Source organism: Delphinapterus leucas, chromosome 15 (genome assembly GCF_059928025.1).
Source record: "Delphinapterus leucas isolate spDelLeu-1000000601 "Yukka" chromosome 15, BTC_Dleu_Yukka2, whole genome shotgun sequence".
Lineage (NCBI taxonomy): Eukaryota > Metazoa > Chordata > Mammalia > Artiodactyla > Monodontidae > Delphinapterus > Delphinapterus leucas.
The window spans coordinates 34,649,666-34,663,021 of NC_143143.1; the positions used below are offsets into that span (position 1 = coordinate 34,649,666).

General features: G+C 55.8%; 1 protein-coding gene across 2 annotated transcripts in view; it reads left to right on the plus strand.

The window, feature by feature from the left end:
* CORO7 (coronin 7) overlaps window positions 1-13,356 on the plus strand; it is a 57,856-nt gene that overhangs the window by 5,978 nt on the left and 38,522 nt on the right. For both annotated transcript variants that reach the window (XM_089896229.1, XM_022594750.2), the window contains exons 4-6: window positions 2,028-2,098; window positions 2,474-2,657; window positions 5,163-5,239. In XM_089896229.1, the coding sequence (XP_089752355.1) occupies window positions 2,028-2,098; window positions 2,474-2,657; window positions 5,163-5,239 (332 nt within the window). The remainder of the gene's footprint in view (window positions 1-2,027; window positions 2,099-2,473; window positions 2,658-5,162; window positions 5,240-13,356) is intronic.

Sequence of the window (13,356 nt, forward strand, 5' to 3'; positions counted from 1 at the left end):
AGGGGAACAGAAGGCTGGGAAGCATCTAGAGAGTGTTGCTGCATGACTGGGCTGTGGGGTCGTGGCTGGGGGCCTGCTCTGAGTTGGGAAACACCGTGTGTTGTGGTGAAGATGTAGGTTCTGAAGCTGGACTGCCTGCCTGACCCTCAGCCTTGCCCCTTCTTAGCTGTGCAGCTATGGGCAGGTTACTTAACCTCTCTGTCCTCGTGCCCTCTTCCTCCAGTTGGGGATGACACCACAGTGCTATCCTGATGGGTCGTTGTGAGGATTTGGTGAGATAAACACACACGAAGGCCACAAGCCTGCAGGCACAACTGAGCACTCAGATCGGCCACATCACCACTGCTCATTCCCTTGGGGGTGCCAGCGTCTGCACCCAGCCTGGGCCCTGCCCTGTTCCGTGAGGAGCCCGGAGGGTGGGGTGGTAGGGCTTCCGTGGCCAGGAGTCCGGGTTAGGGCTGTCCCAAGGTGTGCCTCTTCCCGTCTGCCCCTTCTCTTCCTTTTTTTTTTTTTTTTTAAGTTTTTAAAATTTTATTTATTTTTTTTGGCTGCATTGGGTCTTCATTGCTGCACGCAGGCTTTTCTCTAGTTGTGAGTGGGGGCTTCTCTTGTTGCGGAGCACGGGCTCTAGGCACGCAGGCTTCAGTAGTTGTGCCGCATGGGCTTAGTTGCTCCACGGCATGTGGGATCTTCCCAGACCAGGGATCAAACCTGTGTCCCCTGCATTGGCAGGTGGATTCTTAACCACTGCGCCACCAGGGAAGTCCCCGCCCCTTCTCTTCCTTGTCTCCTCTGGCAGGATGCCCAGGGTCAGTCTCTGGCCTGGGAGGAAAGTGTACCTGCTCGGCCCCCCTGGGGAGGCTGGCAGTAGGGATGGTCACTGTGCTCCTTGCTCTGGTGACTTGGGCCTGGCCGTCCTGGTCACATCTCCACTGCCCCCACACCTGAGCCCTGGCCTTGTCTCTGTCCCCCTGAAACCCCCAGTCTCACCTCCCCTCTGGGCTCTGGCTCACTCCAGAGCCCCACCTCACTCCCGAGCCCCACCTCACTCTGTGCCCCACCTCCCCTCCCGACCCCCCAGAGATGAGCAGTTTAGGTTCTTTGGTTGCAAAGAACTGAGACTAACTCCAGCTTGCTTAAGCCAGAAAGGGATTTGGGAGACTCTTGGGGAGCTTCCAGAACTGAAGGAGCAGCTGGACACACAGGCCTTAGGAGGGTCCTGGCTTGAGAGCTGACAGCTCCCTCCCGGCTGGCTGCTCTCCACCCAGGCCAGTCCCTAAGGCACCCTGTCACTAGGCTTCCCATTCCTGGTTTAACTCCCTTCAGAGAGAAGCTGGCTGCCTGGGCTTGGGTCAGGTTCACTCCTGTAGGTGGGCCAGCCCTGGCTTGTCAAGGGGCAGAGAACTCCTAGGTCAGGCATGTCACTCCAGCCCCCTGCCTACCTGATGTCCTAACCTGTGCCATCCTCCATATTCTCCAGGACCCACTGTGCCCCCTGCAGGAAGCCTCCTCTGACCCCTGACCTTGGGGTCCCCCCTGAATTCACAGCCCGCCTCTTGCTGCATTTGCAGAGAAGTGTGTATCTCCCTGTGGATGTGATGAGCGTCTGTTAGGGCTGGATGGCCTCTAGTCTGTCCTATATGTGAATCCTGTGGGGGCCGGCGCTTGTATCCATTCACCTGAGCTGGGTTCTGGATTTTGGGCGAATGCAGGTACCTGGTGATCCAAGGAGCTTCCTGCCCATCATCCTGCCAACCTCCCAGTGATGGGCCCTTGACCACCCTGGGATGCAGGGCTCTTGGGGATGTGTGTTGCAGGTGGGGGCCTGTAGCCTTGGCCTGTGGTCTCTAGAGGTGCCCTCCCCTTGAGGACTTTCAGCCTGCTGCCATGTAGGCAGAGGGGTCAGCTCAGAGGCCCTGGGCCGCGGTGCCGGCCTTGGGAGAGGGCACGGTGGGCTGGAACAGGACATTCCGGCGGGCCCACATCTGGCCCATGTCTGGCCCGTGTCAGCTGTTTCTCTCCCTCAGACCTGGTCACAGACTTGGACTTCTCTCCCTTTGATGACTTCCTCCTGGCCACGGCCTCAGCCGACAGGACGGTGAGTGGAGTGGCTGGAAGAGCTATTCCAGGCCTTATGAGCCACCAGGGCCCTGCTGGTTTGCAGTCCAGCCCCTCCTGCTAAGTTCCTCAACCCACGCCAGCTCCCGTGTGCTCCCGTGCGCTTACCCTGAGCTGTGGCCATGACCTGCGTTCTGCTGCTCGGCTGCCTGAGGACAGCAGGCCTGTGGTGCTGGGGGAGCAGTGCGCTTGGCTCTCCCTACTCCCACATCTTCCCCTCGGCCCCTAACCACACCTTGTGACCCTGAGCCCGTCCCCTCCCTTCCCCTGGGGTAGGGGGCAGCCGGGGCAAGGCTGGCTGGAGGCAGCGAGGCCCCTTCCAGTCCTGGGCTCACGGACTCGCTCTTTCCTGCAGATGAAACTCTGGCGACTGCCTGTCCCTGGCGGGGTACTGCCCTCAGAGCCTGGGCTGGTGCTGGGCCCTGAGGACGTCCAGGTGGAGGTGCTGCAGTTCCACCCCACCGCAGATGGCGTCCTGGTGAGCGCGGCGGGCAAGACCGTGAAGGTCTGGGATGCCGCCAAGCAGCAGCCCCTCACAGGTATGGGCCACACTCACTGTCCCTCCCTGGGCAGCCCCGTCTGGCAGCACTTTGTTTCTTTGTTTATGATTTTGGTAACATGACTTTTAAGACACGTAACAAAGTTTCACATGTACGTGATATATATACACATATATATACATATATATATGTATTTATATATATATGTGGGTGTGTGTATGTGTATGTTTGTATATGTGTGTGTATATATTACATATAATTTTACAAGGCTTGTTACAAACACCCCATCCCTCCCTAAATCCCATAGGCATGTGTTTTCATCTCACTTAGCTGTTTTTTCTGCTTTTTCCTCCATATGTCTAAGTAACTTCCTTATACTGTTATTTCTTGAATTGTGTGACATTTCAGTTTTGAAAACAAACTACTGATTTCTCCTCTAGGGGATGAGAATTTTGCTGTTTCTACATCCCCTCCCCCCCGGTGCTGCTTCTCTTATTTTCCCAGTATATATTGTCCTGGTCCATTTGGGCTGCTATAACAAAATCCCACAGACTGGGTGGGTTATAAACAACAGGCATTTATTTCTCACAGTCCTGGAGGCTGGAAGTCTAAGATCAAGGCACCAACAGATTCAGTGTCTCGTGAGGACCTGCTTCCTGATTCACAGATGGCCGTCCTCTGGCTGTGTCCTCACGTGGCAGCAGGGGTGAGGGAGCTCTCTGGGGCCTCTTTTATAAGAGGCCTAATACCTTTCATGGGACTCCACCCTCATGACCTTATGAGCAGCACCCTCGCTGCTGATGCCCCTTTCCCGGAATTACCCCCAAGCCAGGCTCACCATGGTGATACCCCCACGTCTGGGGCTAGCACCAAGGGCTGACAGTGTAACGGGGTGTCTGAGGGACTCCCTCCTGACTGAGGAGCCGTCTTGTGCCACTTGCCCCCAAAGTGCTGCTGGTGCAGTGGAGGAGACCACCCTAACCTGGTGCAGGCCACCTGGCAGTGTGTCATCAGAGTCACCCCAGCTGTAACTAGCATCTCTCAGGCCCTTCTCGTGTGCCCAGCGCTGTGCTGAGGGCTTCACGTGGGGGGGTGTTGCCGTTCCCTGCTACAGGTGAGGTGAGGTTAAATAACTTGGCCAAGGCCACAGTGCAAGCAGGTGACAGGGCTGGGATTAACCTCGGGGGAGTAGACCTTGTCATAGTAGTTTCCTATTGCTGCAAATAGAATTACCCCGAAACCTGGAGGCTTATAACAGCTGGTAACGTTTATCATCTCACAGTTTCTGAACGTCAGGGGTTTGGGAGCAGCTTAGCTGGGTGGCTCTGGCTCAGGGCTCCTCATGATGTTGGGGTTGAGCTGTCAGCTGGGGCTGCCGTCAATCTGAAGGCTGGTGGAGGGATCTGCTTCCTAAGTGGTTCACTCACACAGTGCTGGCTGTGGGAAGGAGGCCTCGGTTCTCCCCCATGGGCCTCTCTGTGGGCTGCTTGAGTGCCCTCAGTACATGGTAGCTGCTTCCCCTGGTGGACAGTCCAAGAGAGGCATCAAGGAGGAGGCCACGGTGCCATTTATGCCCCAGCTTTGGAAGGCACATGCTCTTCGTTAGAAGCAAGTCTCTGAGTCCTGCTCACACTCAAGAAGAAGGGAATCAGGCCCCACATTTTGAAAGGAGGTGTTAGTTTCCTAGGGCTGTCGTAATGGAGTACCACAAGCAAATTTATTGTCTCACAATTCTGGGGACCAGAAGTCCAAAATTAAAGTGTTGGCAGGGTTGGTTCCTTTTGAGCTGTGAGGGAGAATCTGTTCCAGGTCCCCTTCTCAGCTTCTGTGGCTTCAGGTGTTTCTTGGGGCATGTCGATGGCCGTCTTCCCTCTGTTCACATCATCTTCTCTCTGTGTCTGCATCTTCTCTCTGATTTCCCTTTTCACAAGGACACCGTTCATGCTGGATTAGGGTCCATTCTAGCAATATCAGCTGAACTTGATCATCACCTCAGGCCTCCCCCGTGGATCATCTGCAAAGACCCTATTTCCAAGTAAAGTCACCTTCACAGGTGCTGAGGGTTAGGACTTCAGCATCTTTTTGTGGGGGACACAATTCGGTCTATAACAGGAGGAGTGTCAAAGAATTTGTGGACACATTTTAAAACTGTCACGCTGTGGGGGGAGGGAATGGGGATGGCCCGAGTAGGGGCCCAGGGCGGGTGTGTGTGTGACATGTCCGTGGTCTGTGGGGGTTGGGGGGATGTTGGTGATTGAGCAGAGTGGGGTGGCCCGGGAGCAGGGAGCCTGGGAAGGGAGTGGGAGCGTGGCCTGAGGAGGGCAGGGCTGAAGGAAGCACCCCCCCAACAAAAGCATCCCCCCCCAATCTGGGAGGAGCTGCTGCCCTTGCTCCTCTGCCTGAAGCACCCTCGCTGCTGCTGCCCCTTTCCCGGAATTACCCCCAAGCCAGGCCTGCCTGCGCCAGCTTCCCTGATGCCCTCATTGCATGGGACAGGGTTGGGGGGACCCTGGACCCCTCCTGACCTTGGCCGCTTCTCTGCAGAGCTGGCGGCCCACGGGGACCTGGTGCAGGGTGCCACCTGGAGCCGGGACGGAGCCCTGGTGGGCACAACATGTAAGGTAAGGGTGGGCGGTGAGACTCGAGTAAGTGCCTGTGGGGGGCCTGAGGCATGCGCAGCTCTGCCAGGGCTGTTGTGTCGCAGAGCCCGTGTCCTGGGCTGTACCTTTCAGACTCGGCAGTACTTGTGGGGCAGCAGCAAACTGAGGCCAGGATAGGTGTTCACCTACCTTGTCCTCATGCCTCTGGCTCATACCTGTCTCTTGAAGCCCCCACCCCACTAAAGAAAGACCCACGTTGGACCTCTGGGGCTCCCAACTCCACTCTCAGCCAGCCTCACCTGGCTGCCTGGCTGCTTTGTCCAAACTGCCTGCCTCTCCGTGAGGGTCGTATTAGGCAGCGTCCACAAGCTGGGCACTGTGCTGGCCCTCCGGCCAGTCAGAAGGCCTCAGGGTCCTCGGTGATGCCAGCTCCTGTGCCCACTGAGTCCTGTGCTAGTGGGGGTGGCTGATGTGGGTCCAGGGATCGTACAGATAAAAGGATAATTGTGACCCAGGCTGTGAAAGAGGGACATGAGGTGCTTTGAGTGGTTGGAGAGGCCAGGGGAGGCTTGGCCTCTGGCAAGGGCTGTGAGGGAAGGGTTCATGGTGCGGGGCAGGGGGAGCGTGCTGGGGGCAGAGAGCAGAGCTGCGTACACAGGGTCGTGCTTGTTACTACAGAAGCAACAGGAAAGCACTGGAGTGTTTTTAAAACCAGAGGTGGGTGGCTGAGGTGTGAGGCGAGCAGATCTGCATTTTGAGGCTCCCCTGCTGCAGTGTGGACAGAGAATTGCAGGCGGGGACGAGGGAGCTGGGGAGGAGAGAGCTGTAGGGTTGGTGGTGGGCTGTGTGTGAGGGGTGGGGGGGCCCGAGGCCGGCTCCTGGGCTACAGGCTGGAGGAGGCCTGCCACCGAGACTGGGCACTCTGCAGGTTGGAGGTGCCGGGGAGGTCTGGGCGGAGGTGTCAGTTGAGTCCGTGCACTTGGCTCTGGGCAGTGGTCTGAGTGGAAGGTGGAGGCCTGGGTGGCGTCTGTGTTTATGTGGCACCTGCAGAGGGATGAGAGTGCCCTGAGTGGGAGAGAAGGGTTGAGAGCAGAGGCAGAGGGAGCCTGAGGAAGGACCAGAACCTGCGAGGAGACGGGGGAGCACCTGGTGGGAGGAAGGAAGCCCTGAGAACTAGGCTAGAGGGCGTCCAGGGAACATGGGAAGGGTCTGAGAAGACGTGGCTGACACATACCTGTGGATTTGGGTCGTGAGACCTTCAGGAGCTTGCAGGGTGTCTGCTGCCTGAAGCCACACGTGAAAGAAGGTGGGAGGCGAGGAAGGAGCCTGCAAGGGCTCTTCCAGGAAGCGTGGCCGGGGGGGTGGGGACCAGAGCTGGCTGGGGTGGGGTTGAGGATGCCTCTGAAGAGAAAATGTGGGGCCTGCATACACGGGAGGATCCTATTTCCCACTTTCTCTTCTCTCTGCCTTCTTGGAAGCCCCATTTCCTGGTCTTCATCCACTTTTCCCCCCTGTTTGGTTTATTAAACATTAGGCTCCAGACATTGGCCTGAGCTCTGGGGGTCGAGAGGTAAATCAGACGGGGCTACCGTCCCCTTAGATCCCTAAGGAGCCGTGCTCGAGGGCAAGGCAGTCACATGGTTCCCTTGCTCGGGCAAAACGATGGTGACACAGCTTCCCAGGGACAGTGAGGTCGGGGCTACCCTTACTGAGGAGGGGACAGGTGTCCCAGGCAGAGGGACCAGCCTGGACAGAGTCCTGTGTTTGGGCTGTGACCTTCCCCTCCACAGAGAAACCCCCTCTGTGCTGTCTCCACAGCGTGTGTGTGTGTGTGTGTGTGTGTGTGTGTGAGAGAGAGTGAGAGAGACAGACAGAATGAGACAGGATAGGAGCGAGGAGGAAGCTGGAAGGGAATTGTCATGGGAGGTGTTTTGATCACCCAAGCATAGTAGTTTATGCTTGTTTTACAAATTTTGGAGAGCAGTGAAAAAGTAAAGAAGCAAAAAAAAAAAAAAAAAAAAGTCACCTGTAACCCTTCCACCCAGGGACAGGGCCTGTCACCATTTTGACATCTTTCTCTCTATGCTTTTTCTATACGTGTAGGAATCATACTCTCCATGTTAGTTTTTTGTTCCACATAATAAACATTTTCTCTAATTCATCAAAAATTTAATAAATGTCATGGGAAATATTTAATCATATAGATTCACAGTTTTCTCAGTGGAGCTCCTACTCTCAGAAGCGTGGATTACTTCCAGTTTATGTCACTGTTATAAGCTGTAACGTTTGAATGTATCTGTATATAGGGTTTTTCTCTGCCTTCTCTGTGAGTTTCTTAGCCTAGAGCAGGGGCAAACTTTTTCTGTGAAGGGCCAGATAGTAGATGCTTTGGGTTTTGCAGGCCAGGCTGTCTCTGTCAGTGCACCTTGTAGCAGAGCAGCAGCCATGGGCAGTACATACATGAAGGGCGTAGCTGTGTCCCAGTAAAACTGCATTGGTAGAGCCAGGTCTCAGGCTGGATGTGGCCCGTGGGCCTTAGAGCTTGCCCACCCCCACCTAGATTCCTATGAGGGGTGTTGCTGACTGCAGGCTGTGAAGATTCTTAAGGTGGTTGATACATTTTAGCCAGCGGCTTTCCAGAGGAGGCGGCCCTGGGGCTGTTCTGTGAACGCCTTGGGCTCCAGCTTGGGCTTTGCGGGAAGACATGTGTCCGTGGGTGCGCAGTCAGCCCTCTGAGCCTGGAGGTTGAACAGAGCAGGGCTGCACATCCCACATGTGAGTCCGCGAGGAAGTGTGCGGAAAGCCCCAGCCCCTGAGGGAGGGCCCCGCTCTTCCTCCTCCTCACAGTTCCAGTGGGTGCCTGAGGTGGTCAGAGCTGCAGCGCGTGGCCGCGGGCAGCTTGACAGAAGGGCAGCAGGAAGGGGCCTTGGTTCCCATGGTGATGGAGCAGTCCTGTGTAGACAGGTGATGTTCTGAGCAGGGACTGGCCTCAGCGACGGCCCACACATCAGCCTGCCTGGGCCACGGCCCTGGATGGGGAGGAAGGCAGCTTCTGTAGAGCTTGCCCGGGCCGCCTGCCAGCACCCCACCCTGCCCGCAGGTACTGTGGCCTGGACGGCCCTTCACTCGAGAGCTGCAACCCATGAGGCCAGTCTAGCCTGTGGCCTCCGCCCTGCGTCCACTCGGCTCCAGGCCCCCAGCCCAGCCCCAGGCAGGGTGTCTAGGGAGCAGGTGTCTGGGGGCTGGACGTGGGTCGTTTCCTGTGGAGCAGCCAGAGGTGCCGGTGCTCCCCAGAGCTCCCGGCCCAGCTGGGCCTGATATGAACCGGACCCCCCAGAGTGGTCGGAACCCCCAGTGTGGTTGAGTCTGGCTTTGACGAGGCTGCGGAGGAATCGATTAGGAGGCAGGCGCTCTCCCGGGGGGTCCTGTCTCCCAGGGGTCCTGCTGTGTTCAGAGGCAGCCAGCTGAGGGGTGTGGCCGGGGACAGGGTAGGGCCAGCTGAGGCCGAGCCTGAGGCCACGCGAGGGCTTTGTTCTGAGGGCAGCAGTCACTGTGGTGGAGGACACGGTGTGGGGGTGGGGTGATGGCAAGGAGCATATCAGCCTTCAGGAGGGGGGCCAGCGCAGGGAGAAGTGACTCCCTGGGGGAAGGCCTGGCAGAGCATGGGGCTGTGGGTACCTAGGAGGGGGCCGAGGGCGTTGGGTCCAGGGACTGCTTGCAGATGCCTTGTGGAACTATGCGGGAGCTGTCCCTGTTGAGGCAAGGGGGCTGGGCCCTGTCCCCATGCTGACCAGTCACTGGACATGCGCATGACTGTGGGCAGCAGTGCCAGGAGGGGTGACAGCTGCGAGCCCTCAGCACCCGGGGACGGAGGGCCTCACCACAAACCCTGCAGCCACGGCAGTCCCCAGGGTGCCATCCCTGGGGACAGCTTTCCCAGGATCTGGCTGCAACCTTGCGAGAGGAACCCTGGGCCGCTGCTCTCATCCTCTTCCTCCCCACCACCCAGGCTGGGCTCCTGAACTCTGGACTGCCCCCCTGCTGGTTACAGGGGGCGTCTCTGTTGTGGGGGTCCAGCCCCACGTCCCCAGGGGTCTGAGCCCCATTTACCGTCAAGATTGGGCCCGGAGCGGGGCGGGTGGAGAAGAAAGAGCTACCCAGTCACAGAGCACCCTGTCCCCATTGTGTCCTGGGACGGCGACTCAACTCCTCACCTGCTGGTGTCTTGTGGGGAGGGATTAGTGGAGCAGGCCATCTCTGAGTCTGGTGGACCTCTGTGCCTTCTCCGCCCAGAGCCCAAAGGCGCAGGGACGAGAAACATAGATTTCCCAAGTGGGTTGCCTGGAGTGGTGCCCACGGGAGGCCCCCCAGCTCCCACCCCAGTTCCTAGACCTGGTTACCTGTGGGGACACAGGGCCTCGCGATACTGTTGATGTGGGTGTGGCATCCTGGGGGAGGACGCTGTCCTTGAAGGGTGTCACATGTCAGCGAGTGCCGGGTATCACCACAGTCCTGTGTCCACTGCCCCTTCCTTTGCTGTAAAGGGAGCCTCAGGATCCTGAACGGGTTAGTCAAAAACCGCAAGCCCTCGGGGAGTGGTGCAGGAGGGGGGCTGCCCCTGTGACCACAGTCCAGGTGGAGGTGCCCATGGGTTTGTTCTGAGAGTGCGGGAGGAGCCCGTGAGGGGCCCACCCTCAGCAGGAGGGAGCCTGAGCCCCTCTTGACCAGTGGTCAGCAACATTCTTCTCATCAGGGCCTCCCTGGTCTCCACACTGTGCTCCCCGCCAACCCCACGGGGAAAACCTCCCTGGCTACTTGGTTATGACTCCTGTCCTGCCTTGGAGCAGTTCTACCTGCAGGTTTCCTGATGCCCCTGCAGGGCGAGGGGCTGGCTCAGCCCAGTGAAGCCCGTTCTGGCTCCCCTCCCAGCTCCTGCGGCCGAGGGGAGGAGCAGGTGGCCGCTAGGGGGCACGCTGGCCCCACAGATGGCTGGGCTTGGCCAGCTGGGCTCCCACTCCACTGGGAGTGGGCCTGTGAGCCCAGCGCTTCGGCAGCCCAGTGCCACCCCCGCTGCCCGGCCCTGCAGACCCCACCAGCGCCAGTCCAGCCCCCAGTGCCCAGTCTGAAGCCTGGTCTGGACCTCCTGTTGGAATTCTGCACTCTATGGCCCAGCTGCCTTTAGGGAGGTGCCCAGGTCCCAAGACTGTGCCTCCGACCTGTGAGAAGTGCTGCCATCACCCTCACCCCACCCTGGGCTCGGGGGTTTGCCCAGGTCACAGAGCACATCAGTGGTGGATTTGGTGTCCTAACCCTGCCTGTCTGGTCTCGACAGGGGTAGGAGTGGCCCTTGCTGCCAGGAGGCCTTCCGTCTTGCCTGTCATCTGTCGAGATCCAATGTCGCTCACTGCTTGACCCATCCTCTGTCTGTCCCGTGCTGCCCTGTCTCTGTTCTCAATCTCTGGTTCTTTCACTGTCCCTTGCTGTCTTTTCTGTGTCTATAGTTGTCTCTGTTCTCTGTCTTTCTCTCTTTCTGTGTCTCTGTTCTTCTCTGACCCTCTATCTTTCCCCATCCTCTCTCTGTCTCTCACTGTTCTTTCTGCCTGTCTCCATCCTGTGTCCCTCACTGTCCTCGTCTGTCTGATCGCTGTCTGTCTCTAAGCAGCCTCCTCCTGACCGAGGCTGTGGAGTGGACGGTGCCTCAGAACTAACCACTGGACTGTGCCTGGTGCCCACCTGGCACGTAGCAAGTGCTCAGTAAACTGCAGCTGGAAGGAGAACCCTGGGACCCTGCCCGTGAAGGCCCGTGAAGGGAGGCCTGCCTTTCGAGGCCTCTGCAGGCTGACCCCTCCCTTGTCCAGCTGTGTGTTTGCCTGCTGCCCCCCACTCCTGCCATTCATTCTCCCTGTATGACCTCGTCTTCCCTCCACGTCTCGTGCCAGCGAGCTTCTGTCTCCACATCTTTGCTCGTTCTCTTCCTCCTCCCTCGAATGCCTTTCCCTTCCCAGTACAAGCTCCACTTGTCCTCTGGGCTCAAGTCAGGTCCAGGTTCCTCCCCAGAGTTACCTGTGACCACCTCTGGGTTGCAGACACCAGCACTCAGCAGAGACTGTCTGCTCTGTCTGAATCCCAAGCACCTAGGCAGGGCCAGGCAGACAGGGCCAGGAGTCCCCATATTCCCCTCCCTACTCCACCTTGCATTGGTGAGGTGCGTTTGTTATAGTTAAACCAATGTTGCTACAGTAACTAAACTCCACAATCTACATTAGGGTTCACTCTTCCATGTTTTTTTTTTTTTTTTAAACAAACTTGGTCTTTCTTTTTTTTAAAAAAAATTTATTTATTTATTTGGCTGTGCTGGGTCTTGGTTGTGGCACGTGGGATCTTCGCTGTCGCTTGCGGGATCTTTGTTGCAGCATGCAGGATCTTTAGTTGTGGCATGCGAACTCTTAGTTGCGGCATGTGGGATCTAGTTCCCCAACGAGGGATCGAACCTGGGCCCCCTGCATTGGGAGCGTGGAGTCTTAAGCCACTGGACCACCAGGGAAGTCCCCAGGGTTCACTCTTGATGTGCTTTCTGTGGGTTCCCACAAATGCATGACATCATGTATCCATCATTACAGCTTCACACAGGATAGTTTCACTGCCCTAAAAAAGTGCCCTGTGCTTCACTCGTTCATCCCTGCCTTCCTCTTCCCAAACCCCTGGCAACCACTGATCTTTTTGTTGTCTCTGTAAGATTTGCCTTCTCCTGGATGTCAAGTGTCATAGTTGGAATCAAAGAATATGTAGCCTTTCCAGATGGGCTTCTTTCACTTAGTAATATGCATTTATAGGTCTTCCGTATCTTTTTGTGGACTGATAGCTATTTTTTTTAAATTTTGGTATAAAAAACACATATAAAATTTGCCATCTTAACCATTTTAAATATACAGTTCTAATATTAAGTATATTTACACTGTTGTGAAACGGATCTCCAGAACTGAAACTCTACACCCACTGAACAACTTCTCTTTGGCCCCTACCCCAGCCTCTTGTAATCATTTTACTTTCCATATCTATGAATTTGACTACTTTAAATACCTCATATAAATGGAATCATACATTATTTGTCCTTCTGTAAATGGTTTATTTCATTTAGCATAATGTCCTTAAGGTTCATTCATACTGTAGCATGTGACAGGGTTTCCTTTTTCAGACTGAAAAATATTTCATTGAATGTGTATACCATGTTTTGTTTTGTTTTGTTTTTTGGCTGTGTTGGGTCTTTGCTGCTGTGTGCTGGCTTTCTCTAGTTGCAGCGAGCGGGGGCTACTCTTTGTTGCGGTGCATGGGCTTCTCGTTGCGGTGGCTTTTTTTGTTGCGGAGCACAGGCTTCAGTAGTTGCAGCACGCAGGCTCAGTAGTTGTAGCATACGGGCCCTAGAGTGTGTGGGCTTCGGTAGTTGTGGCGCATGGGCTCTAGGGTGCGCAGGCTTCAGTATTGTGGCGTGTGGGCTCAGTAGTGTGGCTCTCGGGCTCTAGAGTGCAGGCTCAGTAGTTGTGTCGCACGGGCTTAGTTGCTTTGTGGCATGTGGGATCTTCCTGCACCAGGGATCAAACCCGTGTCCCCTGCATTGGCAGGCGGATTCTTAACCACTGTACCACCAGGGAAGTCCCATGTTTTGTTTATCCATTCATCTGTCAGTGGACACTTGGGTTGCCTCTGTGTCTTGGGTATTGTGAATAATGCTGCTGCGAACATGGGTGTGCAAATATTTCTTTGTGACCCTATTTTCAGTTCTTTTGGGTTTATACCCAGAGTTGCTGGATCATATGATAATTCTATTTTTAATTTTTTGAGGAACTGCTAGACTGTTTTCCATAGCATCTGTACCATTCTATGTTTCCACCACCATGCACAAGGATTCCAACTTTCCACACCCTCACCAACACTTGTTATATTCTAGATTTTTTGATAGTAGCCATTCTGTCGGGTGTGAGGTGATATCTTACTATAATTTTCATTTGCATTTCTCTGAGGATTAGTGATGTTAAACATCTTTTCACTTGCTTGTTGGCCATTTGTGTATCTATGGGAAAATGTCTATTCAAGTTCTTTGCTCATTTTTAGTTGGTTTATTTGATTTTTCGTTTTTGAGT